This window comes from Amaranthus tricolor, chromosome 7 (genome assembly GCF_026212465.1).
Source record: "Amaranthus tricolor cultivar Red isolate AtriRed21 chromosome 7, ASM2621246v1, whole genome shotgun sequence".
In the NCBI taxonomy this organism is placed as follows: Eukaryota; Viridiplantae; Streptophyta; class Magnoliopsida; order Caryophyllales; family Amaranthaceae; genus Amaranthus; species Amaranthus tricolor.
In genome coordinates this window covers 25489291-25509817 of record NC_080053.1, presented here as the reverse complement: position 1 = coordinate 25509817, position 20527 = coordinate 25489291, and the positions used below count along the sequence as shown (strand labels likewise).

The 20527-nt window shown below is 31.6% G+C and overlaps 1 protein-coding gene across 2 annotated transcripts; it reads right to left on the bottom strand.

Moving 5' to 3' along the window:
- Window positions 1–6838: 6838 nt before the first annotated feature.
- On the bottom strand, window positions 6839–12568 carry LOC130817414 (uncharacterized). Of its 2 annotated transcripts, XM_057683105.1 has the most exons (3): window positions 12380–12568; window positions 10557–11407; window positions 6839–7809 (listed from the first exon to the last, which is right to left on the bottom strand). In XM_057683105.1, the coding sequence occupies exon 3, from the start codon at window positions 7800–7802 to the stop codon at window positions 7245–7247; it is 558 nt and encodes a 185-aa protein (XP_057539088.1). In that variant the 5' UTR covers window positions 7803–7809; window positions 10557–11407; window positions 12380–12568; the 3' UTR covers window positions 6839–7244. The 2 variants fall into 2 exon arrangements, with proteins under 2 accessions (XP_057539088.1, XP_057539087.1); XM_057683104.1 differs by lacking the exon at window positions 10557–11407.
- Between the last annotated feature and the right edge of the window lie 7959 nt (window positions 12569–20527).

The following is a 20527-nucleotide window of genomic DNA, read 5'->3' as shown; positions in this document are numbered from 1 at the left end:
AAAATTTTGCATTTTTAAGATTGATAGAGACATAATAATGTGTTTATGTAATGCAAATTTTAATATTTTAAGATTTTACCGATTCAGACCAATTAAATTGAGAGTGAATCATAGAGTTGTAGTTGATCTAGTTTGACCCATCAAGTATTACAAAAATCGATCATAAACAAGTTAGATTAATCAAGAAAAACATTTTTCAATTAATGGTTAAAAGGATTGATGGTCCAATAACAACGTAAGCCAAAAATAGTCCATAAAAAAGTTTTGATCGATGACTATTTAAACGTCTTTTAGTGTGTATAATCAGATTGACGAGATATTTAAGTAACAAGTACGAACAAGACTCACAATTGACCTAATCCAAATATTTAACTCAAAACCAATTCCAACATTCAAAATTTCAAATGTACAAATCTATTTAGAATAAGTTATAATAATTAGTTTTACAAAAGCTCTATAAATACTTTTGTTTCAGGTAGAATTTACAAATAGCTATGAAAGTCGTTGTTCTTACCAATTTACATATTGTTAAAAATAATTTCTTAAATATTACTTCATTCCTTAAAGTGGTTCTCATTTATCAATTTGAGTTGTTCCGTTTGTTATTCCCATAAAGAATCTCTCAATTTATATCATAAATTTTAGACAAAATTAACTTTTTCATCCTCATTTCAATATTTTAATTATGATTATGGTCTACACATATTTTCAGTTTCACAAAAGAGTTCGTATTCTTGTTGGTTGGATTCTTGATTTGGTGAAGGTGCAGGTTGCTGTTGTCCATTTGCAGTTGATCCATTGTAGGGTTACGATTAGGAGTACTAATGTTTGTTTCTGGTTCACTATTGTTTATGGCCTGAATTAGCTGGGGGATAGGAAGTGTTAATGGCATGCTTTGGTGGATATTAGTGCTGGTATGACGGATCCGAGGTGTATTATGGGGGATTCTAATGCAGTGTTTGACGTTACTCATAGATCGAATGGTCGATTGGTGTCTGAGTATGAGATGAGAGATTTTGCTTAATGTATTGAGGATGCAAGTCTCATTAGTCCCTCTGTGTGGGTCATTGCTTCTCATCGCACAATAAAGGTCAGGGACATGATAGAATTGGTTCTCGTATTCATCATTTTTTTGTTAATTCTTTTAATTTGTTAACAATTTGTGGATGGAAGGGGATTTTTCTTCTCACATTCTTTATTTGAATCAATCCTTATCTGATCATTCCCCCCTCTTATCTACCTTTGCTAAACGAGATAGAGTTAGGGGTAGGCCTTTTCGGTGACTCAATTATCTTGCGGATCATAAGGATTTTGAGAGTATTGTTGTAGCAGCTTGGAGTTCTAAGTGCTCTAGGAACCCAATGGCTAGAGTGTGGCACAAGCTAAAATGTGTGAAACAGGCGCTCAAAAAGGTTGTAAAAGATTTCTTTTGGAGTTAATATATTTCTCTTTTTAGCTGTCAAAAAAAAATTCTATTTTTTTAAAATTCTCGTGAATATATAGGAACTTTTATAAGAAATAAAGAGGAAACTTTTTTTAGAAAAAGATTTCAATATAATTTAACTATGTCGGAGGTCTGAAGATGTAAGTCCAAGCAATTGGATCACTACATGAAATTTAATTTGAGTTTGAGTCGGAGCTGTGGAGGTTTAAAAAAGTCTAACTATTATTCAGAGAAAAGTTAGAGCATACATAATCCAATTCAACTCCGACTCATTTGCATCCCTAGTTTTACGTTTTTACATAATTTATAAAAGGGATATGGTAATGAGTCGGACTCGGATCAAATTTTACACGTACTGTCTTTACTCCAAATAAAAGTTAGATGTTAATCACCTCTGACTAGGACCAAATTTTGCATGCTTTCACTTTGCTTCAATTAAAGGAAAACTTTTTTTAACTTCGATTTGAACTCAAATTCATGAGCTACGTTTTTGCTCCAACTCAAACTCCCGGACATCCGGAGGAGTTGGATTATAATATATATATATATATATATATATATATATATATATATATATATATATATATATATATATATATATTTTGAATATTTATATGATTCACTCCATCCTAAAAATAAACTAATTTAAAAAATTAAATAGAAAAACAAATATTTTGAATATTGTATCTATGTTCGCGTCAAGTCGAATTATCATATTGAGATCCAATTTGTGTTAGTTTGTGGGGCCAGTTTACAGTCTCCATGAGTAGTCACCGGCTTTTGTTCAACGGTCATATCTAAACAAAAAGCTGAGTTGGCTTTTGCTCCATTCCCAAGAAAGTTGACTTGGTTTTCCTGTTGACAAAATCAATTTTCCAAAACCTAAAGCTGAGTCGGCTTTAGGCCCAAATCTAAGAAAGTCGAGTTGCCTTTTCTTGCTGATTTGGTTTTTCAATTTTTCTTTTGTTCTATCCTTTGAAACCCCTTTTAGACTTTGTATTTAATACATATTGTCCTAATACTATTTATAGCACTTGGTGATTATATACTTAGGATTATTATACACTAAATATTTAACAAGATTATGCGATGAATTATCACGGCCTAATAACTATAAGAACAACATAACTTAGACAATCATCACTTAATTCTGAAATGGTACGTTGAATATCATTAGTATATGTCTCCTTACACAAATGACTTCTAGCAAGAAGAAAACATTGAACAATTCTTTTCACATCATCCACACTTGGATCCTTCCTCAACAATATCTTGTCAAATTCCTCCCATTTTTTCTTCTTCTCAACTAAAAGCATCAAAACAGTCAACACAGAGTCAACGCTCCAATTCAAATCATTAGCATAATACATTAAATATTTGTTGTCCATACGTTCAAAATAACACCTCAGATTTCGAGTTTTTCTTTTTCTCTCGTGAAATTATTGATATTGTTAACACGATTAAGTGCGTAAACAACGTAATAATGTTGTGAGTAAAATAATTAATGCCCTAATCCAATCGTAACCATTAAATCCCAACATAAATTCATCCTTTAATCCGAATTTATCTTATCGATTATCTTGTTCAACCTCGTACATGGCCCACAAAAATACTCCACAATCGATTATCTCGGTTATAGCTTCGACTATAGCGTGATCCTAAATTTTTATTAACACTGTATGAACCGATTTGAGTAACAGAAAGCCAAGAAGGTAAAGTGCACGAACTATATAAATGACATAAGAATTTTGAGAATAATCTTGGGATAAATTTTTATTATTATTTTTACTAATAATTAAATACAATCTTGAGATGTTTGGTTGATAAAATTGATGGATTTTTGAAGCTCTGAAGTGTCGATACAAGTATCCGCCATGTGATTAAGGGTTTGATTAAGAAGGAATTAAGATATGATTAAGAGCGAGGGTTCTTAATTTTATTGGGGTAATTTAACATGAAGGGGATTTACTAAAATAAAAGGCAGTAAGTTTTGACAGAGAAATGAGCATTGAGGAAGGAATTTGTTGTAGGGCTTGTGATTGAGCTTGATAGTATGAATTTATACTCCGTAATGATGTCTATCCTCTTTAAGAGAAAAAATCTACCAAAGAAAAAAAAATCTAAAATAACTTCATACCATACAAAAATATACTCCTTTCAATTTTGAGCAATTGTTTGATTTAATGTCTTGACATTAAATATAGTCGAGTATAAATTTGATTAATATCAATTTTTATAATTTTTTATCATGCACAATTTGAATTATTTATGATTGATCAGCTATCGTAGATACTTCCCACCAAAAAGAAGTAAAAGTAGACCAACAAAGAAGCATAAGAAGAAAAAAGATGTAACTATAATGGTAGATACCACTGTGGCCAATTAAAATGTGACAAGAGGTGGTATCAACAAAAAATAAACAAAAGTCGGATTATTTAGAAATAATCAATATTAGAGATTATTTAAAGTAGATAGGCAATATGTTAAATTATTGAGAACAACTTTTTGTTTGGTTGCCTCACATAATTTCTATATCCTATGAATTGCTTATTTTTATAGTTATTTAGTTGATATATTTTGTACAAACTACAACCCAAACGAAAATTTTATTTAAGTGAAAATTGTAATAAAGTGTTGGAATTTCTTAAGAAATAGTATTGATAGGCTGATAGATGAAGTTTCTTGTGTCAATTTAAATTTCATATATGCAACTGAATAACAAAATTTTCTTATGAATTAAACTAAGAAGCGATAACTTCTAAAAAGTAAAAAATTTCCCATTTAAAATTACTTCATAACTTACCAAAAATTGGACCCAAACCTGAAAAATGAGGATGGGTTTGGAGCCGGTATAATAAGATCATAGACCCATAATTATTCCTACCCGAACACTTGAGTGGACAAATATTATTCTTTTCAATTAATTATCAAATTTATTCTTTAGAAAAAAAACGGGATAATAATGATGATGAGGCAGAATACATTAAACAAAGACTTGCTTTTTTAATCATGCAATTCCCATTGACAGAAAATTATTTGATATATTTTTATTTTTATTTAGTGTCATTTATTTTTAGTCTATAATCACCACTTTTTAAAATCTCATTGATATATTTTTATTTTTATTAAATTTTATTGATATAATTTAATGTATACTTTTATTTATTACAAAATATTAACATTTAATTTCTTTTTGATGTTAATTCAAAGGTGACTGATTTTGTAGATGTTGCATTAAGATCATTGTCATTCCAATACCACTATTTGAAGTCTAATAATTGTGGTAAAACCAACTGACCTAGCCGCAGCCCACAACAGGCCTTCGATTAGTAAAGACAGAAAACATAATTTCAAATTTTTAGGGTCTAAAACATTTTTATACAACATTTGATATTAACATGAATTTAATTTTGATATAATTTATATTATATTCTATATAATATAAGTTATCAGGACTTTTTATAAAATATTAAAATATAAATGATAAAAAAAATATTATATTATTTATTATGTTTTAAATTTTGAGAAAGTCTTAATAAATAATGATTATTTATGAGATTAACAAATCACTCTTATATGGAATTTAATAGGGTGAGAATTTTGTAGTTTTAATTTATTTTTATTATTATTTTTATCTTTTTGTGGTCTTCTACAAATCACAATGATTCATTAGAAATTTTATGTTTGTATCTTTTTGCTATGAAATCGAAATATGAATGAGACGGCGTTGGGCCACAGTCAAATCTTTTGAAAATTTGTGGGTCTGAATAAACCTCACAAGCCAATACTTTAATTGTTATACTTTGTTTCCATTAATGTGTTTTTGAGAGATACAGATAAAAATGAAATGGGAATACACTACAAGTCTAGAACAGAACCAATTATTCTTACCAAAAGCTGCGTAGTATAGAGTAGTAATTTTCAGATGAACCATCGTTTTCATATTATTATTAATCATCCACTTTTTTACATTTTTACTTAATTTACTACATTTTTTTTTTTGTTATCGCTCATATTTTAACTTTTGTTGTTTTTACACTTATAATTTATCGTTTCATTTTATTTATATATTTTTTTTATATTTTCTTGCGTTATTGTGTAAGAGCTTTTTAAGAAAAATATTACAATTTGATATTATTAATTAAAAAAATTAAATTATATAGATGATATAAAAAAATAATTGAACTATATTGTGCAGATTATATTAGAAAAAGTGATATATATGATTTCTAAATCAAAAAATAAGATGAAAGAATTGAAATAATACTGAACATAAAAGAAGCAAATTGAGAGAGATGAGGAGCTAGGAAGTAATATGCTTGCAAAGGATATGTGCTTGAGGATGTATAAAACAATATTGGTTGATTGATTGCTATTTGTGCGTTATATAGTTCAAATTAACAAAATAAGTTTGCAGTCAACCAGGTTCACCCTTAATTAATTATTTACTTTTTTTTTAATTTGAGATTAGACCAAAAAATTTTAAAAGAGCGAAAATTAATCCTTTTAATAGGTGGTAAGAATCAAACCCTTATCATAAGGATGAAAAAGAAAAACTCTCTAACCCATAATTTTAAACAGGGCTAATAGTAATAAATTGCTCACTCTATAGCTGACTTTTGTGCATCATTCACTATCTTGGAGGTGGGCAATTTATTAAGGCACTTTGATAATTAGGTGAATACATTTCATTAATAAAAATCTATAATTATCTAAAAAAATAGGATAAAATCTAAAAGAATTATTACTTAATAGAATTTTGTGTTTTGATATATGAGTCATTTATAAACATCCATATTGTGGAAATTTCTTCAAGTAATAATGTTGGTTCCACAAGTGATAATTGCACTTATCAATGTTGAATACATTTCTTGTGAATTAATTCAGTTTAAAATTAAAACTCATTAATTGTTTGCATAAAAAGTTTTAAAGTTATGTTTATTACATTAGATAATAAAAATCAGTTACAAAAATGACATTTTAATATAGTTGAAACAAATTGAAAACCTTTTGAACAAATAGATTTCAAATTGGTTGACAAGCCAAATTTTAAACAGAAAATGAAAATGCAATTTGAAGGCTTGGCTAGGTATTGATTTGCAAGTCTATGTTTTGCTTAATACACATTTCGTTCCAAATTTTACCATACATCATAACAAATAGCTCATTGAATAAATTAATACATCAACTTAAAAAATCTATTACAACCAATTAGCTCCATCAATTAGTTTAACAAATCAAATGTATCGATCAAGAATCTATTCTCAACCATCTCCGATAAATAGAGAATATAAGCACTTACGAGTGTTTATTTTTGTTGGTTTTTTCTTTTATCTTGTGTAGTTGTGTATAAAAGTTCAACTTTCACTACGTACAGAAAGAAATTTGAACTTATACAACGTAAAACTTTTGTCAAATATTTGTCATTTCCTTTCTTTTCAGCTTCAGAAGGACTCAATGGATATTGATACCCTAACTTACAAAACAAGAGTACTGGCTTGTGTATAATAGACATAGAGCTAACAAGGACTCTGACTCAAGTTAAATTAAATAGGAAAGTATATTTCTTTCAAAATTGCTGCAAGTCAAACAAGACTTTAGGTTTCTAAGATCAAGCTTTTACACTATTGGTACATGCTATCACTATTTACTCTTAAAGTTGACCCTGTAGTATTCAGGACCTTGTTAGAATGGAGGGGTTACGGGTATGGATTGCCCGTTATGTCCAGACCCTTTATTGGGCGGGATATTGCGTTGATGATGATGATGTGCTATTACAGCTTAGACAAGAACAGCAGAATCAGATAGAGATTCCACAAGATTCAGCTTCAAGATATTTGCACATTCTCTCCATAACTTCTCTTCCCTTGGCACTGTTCTGTAGGAACTTCTCAACGCAACGTTGTTCCACCTTCTCAGCCATAGAAGAAAGAGCTGAAAGTGGCTTAATCTTGATGCATGTCTCTTGTCTGCAAAGCGTCCACGCAGAAGGATTCTCAGGGTGTGGATCATACCGTATTTTCTCTTCAACCTCAACAAACTTCTGCATGCTAATATTCCGAGTGGTCAGTTGCATTGATCGTGTTTGAGCATCAACAACTGTAGATTCAACACAGTGGCAGATATCCTGCCCAACCATCTTGCGTATAAACCATGGTCCCGGAGCATGAATAGTGATTGCTCTAGTAGTGTATAGCTTTCCGGTTTCAGGTTCAAGCTTCCTATTCAATGTGTCAACTTCAAGAATGTGAGAGAGGGTGCGTTTGTTCTCTGGGTCAGCAAACTTGCGCCAAGATGCAGATGTCACTCTTTCCCACGGGTGCTTGTAAACATGTTCTTGTTTGTAGGCCTTCACCATCACGCCACTGCAAGCATATTAAACTACATAAGAACAATTTGAAGTACGTTTTTGTGTGTTTCTTCTCACACAATCTAAATGATTGCGAAAAAGAAAACAATTGACCAAAATCATAAAGAGGCATAAGAAAAAGGGCAAACGAGCATATCGGCACTAAACAAAAACTTTATTATTCCATCATCTTTACAATTTGTTAAAACTAAGAAACAGGTTGAAAAAAAATCTCCTAATGGGATATGAGAAAATGAACTGTTGAGTTCTACAAATAACTGCAGAAGTGCAAGGAATCTTTCAGCCTGATTTATAACCTGAAGTATGTAATAGTAGCTAGTTTTATCATGTTTATCAGACAAATCTATAATAAGACGATATATATGCTCACTCCTCAAACATGTACTATACAATACTAAAGTATACCTGACAGCTAATGCCCTCTTCATACTTGTTATTTGCTCGTACATATTAAGTCCAAACTAGATATGGATTGCGGTGGGCCAACTAAAAACCTGAGGTGATTAGTGTTAACTGTTGAGTCGTTGATATTTTTTATTTGAATGTTTTAATTACTTTTTCTTGACAATTGACTGAACATAAACGCCTAGCAGTTGAAAATTACCATACAAAAATACCAATGTTCAAGATTGTACTACAAATCACAAGATTGTTCTTTCCACTACTAAGCATTCAGCCAAGATGTTTCAAGAAGCAAAAGTTTGGCATCTTAGACTGGGGCATATGCCTTTTCACAAGTTAAAATTGTTGTTTCCACAACTAGATGATAATATTGTTAAAAATTCATTCTTCTGTACTATCAGTCCTATAGCCAGACAAACAAGACTTCCTTTCCCTACAAGTTTTGTTAAAACCAATGTTCCTTTTCAGCTTCTTCATGCTGATATATGGGGTCCTCTAAGACACCAATCTAGAATAAAATGTAATATTTTCATATCGATTGTTGATGATTTCAGTAAATTTATATGGATTCATTTTGTTAAACATAAGAGTGATTATGTTTCTGTTTTACACAATTTCATCTCTTTTGTTGAAAGACAATTCAATCTCACTGTTAAGTGCATTCAATCTGATAATGCCCCTGAATTTATTGAAGGAGTTGCAAACAATTTTTTTTGCAAAAATGCATCACCTATCAATCTTCTTGTGTTAACACACCCCAACAAAATGGCGTGGTCGAACGAAAGCATAGGCATCTTTTAGAGACTGCCCGCGCTCTTTATCATCAGTCTAATGTTTCCATTTCCTTCTGGAATGATTGTATTCAATGTGTTTGCCATATAATCAATAGAATGCCTCTCATTGTTTTACAAAATGTTTCTCCTTATGAAATTATATCAAAAGAAGCCTTCATACACACACGTACGATCCTTTGGCTGTCTTTGTTTTGCTTCTACCTCAACAAGAAACAGACACAAATTCGAACCAAGAGCTGAAAAATGTATCTTTCTTGGTTACTCCATCAATCAAAAAGTATATAAAAGATGTAATCTCACTTCCAAAATTGTTTCTATTTCAAGGGATGTACAATTTTATGAACATTTCTATCCTTTCTAATATTCTCCACAACCTTCTTCTCTAAACAATTTTTTCTTCCCATATCCTCTAATCTCAATAGCTCTTATGATTTTCCTCCTTTTCCTCTTGATTTGAATCTTGATTGTTCACACAGCCTTTTCCATCATGACTCTAATTCTATATCTACATCTCCTCCTATCCCTGTTTCTTCTTACAACATTCAACAAACATCTAACCCTTCAACACAAACTCCTAATCTTCCTCTTCTTCCTCGACGATCTCAAAGACCAGATCATCCTCCTGCTTATTTGGCAGATTTTCATTGTAATTTTGTTGTTTCACATTGGTGCAATATTGTTACACATTCTACCTTAGCTACCATTCATACTCAAACCAGTGACATTCACAGCAAACACATTGAACCTTCCTCCTATAAAGATGTTGTTCAAAATCCTCTTTGGGTTGAGGCTATGAATAAGGAGTTACAAGCCTTAGCTCAGAACAACACATGGACCATCACCACTCTTCCTATTGTGCAAAAAACCCATAGGCTGTAAATGGATATTTAAAGTCAAATTGAAAGCTGATGGCAGTCTAGAGAGGTATAAAGCACGGTTGGTTGCTATAGGTTACAATCAAATGCATGGTGTTGATTTTGATGAAACTTTTTCTCCAATTGTGAAACTCACCACCGTACAGTGTCTTATTTCAATAGCAACTCATCACAAGTGGCCCATCTATCAAATAGATGTTAACAATGCTTTCTTACATGGAGCATTACATGAGGATGTCTATATGAAAGTGCCTGAAGGCATGACATGTTCCAAAGGACAAGTTTGTAAGCTACAGAGGTCTATATATGGTCTTAAACAAGCGTCTAGACAATGGTTCTCAAGGCTTGTAGAAGAACTCATCCGCAAAGGTTTCTCTCAATCGAAACATGACTAGTCCCTCTTCATCAAATAGGATTCTAATCACATCACTGTCATTGCTGTTTATGTCGATGACATTTTAGTCACTAGTAACGCTCCTTCTGAAATTACTGACATCAAATTACATCTTGATTCTATTTTTAGCATCAAAGATTTGGGATTTCTACATTATTTTTTGGGCATAGAAGTTATATACTCATCTATAGGCACCATTCTTACTCAGCATAAATTCACCAAAGAACTTCTTGCAAGCAGTGGTATTAAAAGTTTAAAAAAGTGGTTACACCTCTACCTCTGAATATTAAGCTATCAGCTTTTGAAGGTGACTTGCTTCCTGATGCTACTCTTTATCGCAGCTTAGTAGGAAAGCTCAATTATCTAACAAATATCAGGCCAGACTTGTCATATACCACTCAACATCTCAGACAATTCATGCAACATCCTAGAGACACTTACTGGGCTGCTCTACTTCATACTATAAACTATCTCCATTCTACTTGTGGCCAAGGAATATTAATTCAAGGCAATACTCAGCTTACTCTTCATGCATACAGTGACTCAGATTCGGGTGCTTGCCAAGACTCCAGAAGATCAGTCACTGGTTATATTCTCATGTTAGGTAAATCTCCTATCAGCTGGAAATCAAAGAAACAAAGTGTTGTTTCAAGATCTAGTTCTGAGGCCGAACATCGTGCCATGGCCAACACTGCATCTGAAGTAATCTGGGTTGTCAACCTGTTACAAGAGAAGAGAGTACATAATCTCAAGCCACTCAAGCTCCATTGTGATAACCAATCTGCTCTTCATATAGCCAAGAATCCCATTTTTCATGATCGCACAAAGGGCTTCTCCAATTATCGTATCTACCTACTACTCATCAGCTCGCAGACATAATTTCTAAAATTCTTCCTTCAGCACAGTTCAGAGAGTTACTTGGCAAACTTGGAGTTTCTGATATCACTCCTAGTTTGAGGGGGGATATTAATGTATATAATAGTAATCCTGGTTAGTTAGTTAGTTAGTTAAGTTTGTTTGTTAGCCTTTTGTACTATTGTGATAGCCTTTCTCTTTTTTCTGTTTTTCCTCTTCTTTGCTTTTCACTTCCTCCTTTTTCTTGCCTATATAAACACCCGTCTTCCTCTCCTGTATTTCAAGACTGGTGATTAATAAGAAAAGAAAAGATTAATGTCTTTCATGTATCTAGTTTGAAGGTTCTAACACAACAGGTAAAATAACAACCTCAATTGTCATCTATCTTCTCTCCTCCCTCAAGCCTCAAAAATCTTTCAGACAGAAAATATATTGTATGTGTAACCAAGCCTAGTTACTGAATCTGCTATGCCAAGAAAATTGTGAAGTAAAACACAATTTTGGGACAACTTGACAAACCAGAGGAGAAATTGCAAATTTTTTAGTGAGTTCGGTAACATAGAAGTCTACACCACCATGTCGAACCCTGACTTGAACTGAAATAAGTTCAAACTCAGCTTGGCTAGCTAGTAACCCCTCGCCCCAGCTTAACTTTCTTTCTTAAAATTAGTTCATCACACAAGAATGGCTCTCTGAACATTCATACGCTACAGAAACGTATGAATGCTAGCTCCAAAATCAAGCATTATAAGTCTAAGTGTTTAATCAACATAAAATTCATTATACAACCAAGTATTATGAATAATGCCAGCGAAGAAATACGCCATCGAAAACAAATAACCTTTCAAATACACATTAAACAATCTCAACACAACTTATTTTTTGTTATCAAAAAGCTGTAAAAATATCAAATAATTTACAAAGGAAAACTTAATTTAAAGTCAACTATCAAATCTAAACATAATCAAGATTACCCTAAGAAAAATCCCAATTTGAGATCCATCGCCTTATCAATAAAGAAAATCAAAACCCTGATCCTCAAATTCAGTCAATGGAAATACTATATCAAAAATCAAATCTCCCACAAATTGAGGAATGAAAACAACCCATCAAGCAGAAAATCATTGAATCATCAAATATAAAGATCAAATGTGCGAATGATTAAGCAAATCAGAGAAATAAGTCGGCAAAATGAGACGTTTAAAGTAATTGTTCGTTGAAAGAGGAAATTAAGAGAATACTGACCTTGTTAGATTCAGAGAAATCAAGAGAACCAGATAAATATCAAAGAGGTTGAGAATGTGTTTTCTGCACTATTGAAAATTGAAATACATTATGCGGCTCAAATACGAAATGCAAGAAATTAAGAAATCATCAATTAGTTTCTTCGGCAGTAGGTAAACGAGCAGGGCGGCATTTTCTAAAAACCTAAAAGTAACGACATACTTCGTGCGTTCGATATTACCTACAATATTACAAGATAATCTACTGGTCCCTCCGTTTTTTTTTATCTTCTACATTATCAAAAATTCTTCAACTTTAAAGTACTTTCTATTTTTAGAAAGTTTTTATTCCACTTTTACCCCTTAAAACCCCTTTTTTCTTTTGATGTACCCATTTTCTTTTATTTATAATTATTTTCTATCTCATACTTTCAATACAATCACTACTTCACACTACTATTTTATTAAAATAATACCCACTACAACCTCATACTTCTAATACAATCATTACTTCACACTACTCAACCCGAAGATTCTATCTTCCTTAATATGTGTAAAAAACCCAAAGTGGAATATCAAAAAGAACGGAGGGAGTATTTATTTATCATCTACTCCTATATTTTATGATAAGTTATTAATTTATAGGTTAAAATATAGTCAAGTTATATTTTGTTTATTCGTTTCAATGTAAAGATTATTAATATTAAATTTTTTATTATACATAATTAAAGATATTAAGGATTAAACTAGTACCTCGAAATGCTTGAAAAATCATATAGTTTTAAGTTTTTTTAAATGGAGGAAGTATTTACAATAAGTTTGCTAACAAAAAGTTCACCAACTATTCTTTTGAAAAATCGCCTCTTAATACCTTTTGACCCTTTTGAAATACTAATTTCGTTCGTCTTCTTAATTTACAACATAGTAATTTCTAAAAGTGAAACCACATTTTTTTTCAAATTTCTTCCACAATTTTTTTTCATGAACTTATTTATGTATCTACACTATTTCTTAAATAAGACGGTCTCACAGTGAGACCATCTCTATTGGGTTGGCCCAGTATATATTTTTTGTCTTAAAATGATCCCTTATAACATTAAAGTGATTACTTATAATTTTAATATAATCATTCTTTATAGTTAGAATGATTACTCATAACCTTAAAACAATTACTTATAATCTTAAAGTAATCAATTGAAGAAATGAGCTATTATATGGACTCATCTCATGGTGAGACGGTCTCATATATGAATTATTACAAAAGAAATAACAAAATTCTTTTGATAACTTGAGAAATTTATGATCAGTTATTATTGTGAAAGATCGTTTCTTAGTGAGATGATCCCAAAATAAGGAGTTTATAATCTTACAATTTGTATTCATTATTTTATTTAATTTATACTTCTTCCGTTCTTTTTTACTTGCAACATTTCACTTTTCACACAACTTAATGCATGAATTTAATCGTTAATATCTCTAATTATGCTTATCAAAAAATTATGAAAACTAGATTTTAATAAACTTTGAATCGAGACGATTCAAAACAAGATCTTATATGCCTATGTTTTAACTTATAGATTACTGACACTATGAAAATCTGCTTGATGAATAGTGCTGAAGTCACTGATGGTGCAAGTAAAAAAATGAAAAATGTATATGAAGAGCGTCTCATAATAATAGCTTGTCATAATATATATAGATAATAAAATAAAATCATATTAGTTAAATAGCCCAACAAGGCTTGTGAGTTTGGGTTCAGAACTTTCAAGCTTTTCTATGAATGGGTACTTCGTAAGCCCAAAACATATTGACATTTTTATTGCTCGTCTTTATTCAAACTTTCAAATTGTAAAATATATTCAAATTTTAAGGTTTGTTTGGTAGGTGTTCATAAATAGTTGTAATGAGAATGAAAATTAATGTAATTTTGGTTGAAAAATCTCTTGGCTGCCTTGATGGCTATGCTTGTTCAACTTCATTCATCTCATTTTTTCATGAATTTCATTCCAATGCATTATCATTGAGAGATGTGGTATTAGGTGGTAATGAAAATTTATAAACAAAAAACTTTTTTTGATTAAGTTTCATCACCGCAAGAATGGCATGAAACTTTTAATGAAATTTTACACTATAAAATATTCTCATTACCACTATTGAGTATCACTAACCAAACGGACCGTTAATGCCTAATATTTTCAATGTAAATTTAGTGTTTTTATTATTTATTCTCCTTTCAATAATGCTTATTTCTTTCGGTTAATCAATTTGCTATATTTGTTATAAAAAATCACACATTAAGGATTCAAGTATTTTGACTCAGTTGTTTACACAAAACGTGATTATGTTATATAAAATGAAATTTATCACACATGTAACCAGTAGGGATGACATATTAGGTAAACATTAGCAAATTTCACGTATGCATGATTTGGGGATAGTTAATGTATATTCCCTTTGTTTCGGTCAATTAGGAGAAAAGAAAAAAATTGTGATTTTTGAAAAAAAAAAGTAAATATTGATAATGAATGAAGAAAAAGAATAAATTTTATGGAAGAAATTAAAACAGAAATTTAAATGTATTGATGAGATTAGAAAAAGGTGATAAGCCATTGCCTAAAGATAAAAATGATGCAAAATAAATTTGACGGAAATAGGAGCTGATAAATATAGATATGAAATGTAGTGTTAGCTAGGAAAAGCATTAAAAAGGGATAACCTAGTATTGTCAAATATTTAAAATTTAAAATTTTATTTATATTAACTTTTTTTATTTTACAAATGAATTAATATCAACTTGATTTATTTATCTATTTATTTAGGATATGAATTACCATGTGTAAACCAAAACATACCATATAATGATACAAACATGAGTTCCTCCTAAATTAAAGAAATGAGGTTATGCAAGTTGCAATTGGCCAAAAATTTTATAGCATTTTATCCCCATATATATTTCATATTTATTTTTTACATCATTAAAAAATTACTCATTATAAAAATATGATAAATGATAATACAAGATTTTTGTGAAAAAATATTTAATTCATAACAGTATAAACATAAAAAGGAAAAACTCGCTAAATGAATGAACTTTTGTCTAAAAACTTTTTCTTTTATCTAATAATGTTACCTTTCGTTAAGTTAATACTCACCCACAAGGAGTTGAATGTATAAAATTGGCAAAACATAGGTGTACTCCCATGTTGGCAAATGTATCCAATTGAAAGAGTATATATAATGTTTTAATAATATAATTTTGACCACTCTTAAAGCTGAGCTCTTAGCAAATTGTCAAATGCATATTTTTTTTATTTTGAAATAGCACTATTTAATAAAAAATCTTTTTCCATATTTAATTTAATTTATGTAGGGCAATTTTATAGAGACAAGAGAATTAAAAAATCATTAATACTTGTACTTATTTGATTTAGCTCGCCCAATATACTCCAATATGGCTATGTTGATTGTTGACCAACAACATGACCACATGTAATGAGATTGACTGATTGAGCGCAAATAATGTAATTAATCTGTTCTAAATTACTTGCACCATTATAAGACGATGCACTATTTATTTATTACCTTTAATTTATGATTATTATTTTTTAATTTATAAATTAAAACATAAGTAAGTGGAATTTTATATAATTTGTCTCAATACAGATATTATTAATATCATATTTTTATAATTTTTTTTATTTTACATAATTAAAAATATTAAGAATTAAATTAACGTATTGAATTACGTGAAAAATTAAATCATGCAAGTATAGCAGGGAAATACTTTTACATGAAAAGGTAAATCTACTTTCATGGCAACTTGCCAGTGTCAACCAATGTTTTAGATTTGGGCATTTTTATTTACGATTGCATTTTTCATTGTATAGCTTTTTGAACATTTAATTTGATTTTATCTCTCTAACATTTTAAGTTTCTCTTTCTAAAATGCTCTTTCAAAATTCCTTTAAAAATTAAAATTTTCAATAAAATACACAAAATCAATTTTAATTGACGATAAATTCAATTTATGAAATCAAAGAGATACATTTGTTTTAATTTTTTGGCAACAGAATTTCTAAATTTGAAGTCGAAAATCATTACCTTTACCTTTCCTTTACAAAGTCGAAAACCATTTTCGATATATTATTGTTAATGATAATGTCGTTGTTGATGTTATTGTTATTGTTGATGTTGTTGTTATAGTTGTTGATGATGATGATGTTCATGTTGGGATGAGTTATCCCACATCGATAAATTAAAAATGGTGTGCACGCTTTATAAGCTATTAGAGACCTTCTTCCCATTGCCATATGGTTTTGGGATGATATATATCTCCTTGGCTTATGAAGTGTGTGCACTTGTGTCCCCCCGTTAATATGCTGGCATTCACAATAAGTTCAGCCTAATTTAACATGGTATCAGAGCTGATGGTTCGATCAATAATTTAAAAAAATGGTAGGTTCGAAAAAAATGGCGTTCCTACCCTAATTGATTACTCCCACATGCGAACTTGACGGGGGTTCGCATGTGAGGGGGGGTGTTGGGATGAGTTATCCCACATCGATAAATTAAAAATGGTGTGCACGCTTTATAAGCTATTAGAGACCTTCTTCCCATTGCCATATGGTTTTGGGATGGTATATATCTCCTTGGCTTATGAAGTGTGTGCACTTGTGTCCCCCCGTTAATATGCTGGCATTCACAATAAGTTCAGCCTAATTTAACAGTTCATGTTGTTGTTGTTTTGTTGTTGTTGTTGTTGTTGCTATTATTGTTGTTGTCCTTGTAGTTATTATTATTATTATTGTTAGATGTTGTTAATTTTTTATTGTCGTTGTTATACAATTTAGAAACCTTTTAGCGACAAAGGATTTTTGTCACTAAAGCCATTTTGCGACAAAAAAGACGACAAAATCCTTTGTCGCTAAATATTTTGTCACCAAAAAAATTGTCGCTAAACTGATTTCCTAGTTTTAAAAAATTGAATATTTGTCATTATTATTGAATAATTACAGTATTTATTGTTAGGAAAAATTACCTAGAATAATCCAACATTTTTATGATTTTTCTACGATAATCCAACCTATTGATTAACCATGAATAATCCCAACTCTAGGGGTATTTGCCTAGAGTAAACTTGGGTAACCCGATGACTTGCTATAATAGGTAATTCACTAAAAAAGTAAAGCGAAAATAAACTTAAAATTGGGGAAAAATTTTGAAAATTTATATAAAAAGTTCTATATAATAAAAAAAATCATAATTGTTTTGAACTTTTTTTTTTACATTTTCTTTTAGTATATTTTAAAAAAAAAAATTAAAACTTGCTTTAGCAAGTCATTCAGCTATCGGGTTTATTCTAGGAAAATACCCTTCAAAGTTGGAATTATTCATGATTAATTAAGAGGTGGAATTATATCAAGAGGTGGAATTATTCATGAAAAATCATGAATAAGTTGAATTATTCTAGATAATTTTTCCTTTTTTTTGGCAAATAAAAACTTTTTTCATTCACCAGAAAAAAACCAAATACATCAAGGCGAGGAAAACTCATCCTTCCTTATTTGCATCAGTGTGGAAACGAGACCCACCTTCTATGAAGGGTTTCCTCGTCCTACTCTTCATGTGCATACGAGCAAAGGAGAGGCCTAACAAAAAAGCCAACAATCAAAGTTAGCTAAAGAGACCAACCTATACAAGCAGCTATAAGATTAAACAAACAAAATAAACCAACAAAAAGAACAGGAAGCCATCAAAAATCAGCTGCACTAGATCACACAACACAAACTACAACAGGACTAGCCAAGAGAAGCAGCTACATGGGAAAGACAGCAGGCTCCTGGACCAAACACAGCATACAAGCAAGGAAAACAGTCAACAGCAACTGAGTTTGCGAAAGCAGTAGAGAGTCAGCTCATCAGGCTGCACAAAACACCAGAACGTGTAATCATCAAGCACAGTGCAACATAGTAGCATTCCAGCATACAGCACACCAGAACATCAGACAGCAACCAAAAGAAATCAGCAGAACAGTTCAACAGAGTAACACTCCACCTGCATCCATGAACTTCAATGTATGGCAACGTTGTCAAATGTCATGCTTAATCATGGTAAGAACATGCCTAGGGAAACGCACATAAGCATACCAAACCGCTATAATCCTGCACTTCCAAACATGGTAGAGAGTGCAAACAAATATGACATTTAACACATGCTGCTTGGTTTTGGGAATACTTCGCTTTCGAAAATCCATACAGACTATTGGCTTAAGAGTGATGCCAATCCATGATTTAACTGCCTCCACACATGAACGACTGAAAGGGTAGTTAAAGAAGATATGGTTATGCGTCTCAAGATACAAACCACATAAAGGACAAACATCATCAACCACCACTCCCAACTGATAAAGTTTCTCCTTGGTGTTTAGCCCATGTCTAGCTACTAACCAACAAAGAAACCTAGTTTTAGGTATCGAGATCCTGTTCTAAACGAGGTGTCTCCAATGAACCTTATGCTAAGTCGTCAAGGTATGCTCATAAACCTCGTTAATTGAATAGACGGTATTGCAAATCCATTGCTTAAAGGCTGTAGTTACTGCACACAGTTTCTTGATAATCCAACTATCTGTGGCAGTAGCATTGAAGATTTTCCATCGTCCTCCTTCAGTATATACACCATGGACCCACTTAACCCATAAGAATTCTTGCAAGATGTGTATATGCAAAGCTATTTTACCAACAGCTGCCTGGTTTCAAACATAGATATTCCTCACACCAAGGCCGCCTACCTTCTTAGGAGTGCATACCTCCTTCCAACTAATATTTCCCGGTTTATGAGAATAAGAGACCCCAAACCAAAGGAATGAACGACAAATGGAATTAACAATATTGATTGCCCTCTTAGGAAGAATGAAGATTTGACACCAGTAAGAAGAAATACCCATCAAGACTGAGTTGATTAATTGTAAGCGAGCTGCATATGAGAGGTGTTTAGCTTGCCAAGAACTAATACGCTTAGTCATCATATCTGTCAATTTTTCAAAGTCCGCAATACTAAGGCGCTTGGAAGATAAAGGGACCCCCAAGTATTTGAATGGAAGAGTCCGCAATGTAAATTGAGAAGTGCTTCTAATATCCTTCTTGATGGAGCTGTCAACCCCAGCCAAAAAAGATTGTCGATTTGCCTGAATTCACATGGAGCCCAGAGGTATTGGAGAAACCTTTAATACAATCAAAAATAATACGCACCGAGGATATATCTCCTTTGAAAAATATCATAAGGTCATCCGCAAAGCACAAGGGAGTGAGTTTAATGGTTTTACATCTAGGATGAAAGCCAAAAGTCCCTGCAAAACTCTTCAAACTCCTAGACAGATACTCCATCCCTATGACAAAGAGTAAGGGGGAAAGAGGATCTCCTTGCCTTAAGCCCCGCTTAGCTGCAAAAGAATTGGTAGGAGAGCCATTGATCATCAAGACATAGCTCGTGGAAGTAATACAGGTCATAATGATTTTGATGAACTTATGAGGAAAGTTAAGAGCCACCATCATCTCCTTAAGAAAGTGCCAGTTCATCGTATCATATGCTTTACATAAATCTATCTTCATCAAACAACTAGGGGCACAATGATATCTAGTATAATGCTTAACAAGATCTTAACAAAGCAAGATGTTATGCATAATGTTTCTACCCGCCACAAAAGCTCCTTGAGCTTGATCAATCAAAAAATCCAACACAAGCTTCAGCTTAGAGCAAATGAGTTTAGATATACATTTATAAAGTGCGTGGCAACAAGAGATTGGCCGGAAGTCACCTGGATGAACTGGATTAGGCACTTTAGGAATCAAGGTAATAGTTGTGTTATTCCAACTCTTGAGCATTTTTCCATTCTCGAAGAATTGAGTAACCGCCGTAATGATATCATCTCCTAACACCTCCTAAGAAGCCTTATGGGATCCACTACTATACCCATCTAACCCCGGTGCCTTGTTGTCAGGGATACTCCATAAAGCATGCTTGATCTCAGCAGGAGTGAACTTGAGATTGAGTAGCGTGTAATGATGGGAACATAAGATAGGGCCTAGATAAACTATATCAATATTGATAGGGACCCTATCACTATGTTCAAAACAAAACATCTCAGAATAAAAATCAAAAAATGCCTGATGAA

Excerpts from the sequence above, each read along its gene's own strand:
- LOC130817414 (XM_057683105.1), bottom strand. The coding sequence starts at position 7,802 with ATGGTGAAGGCCTACAAACAAGAACATGTTTACAAGCACCCGTGGGAA.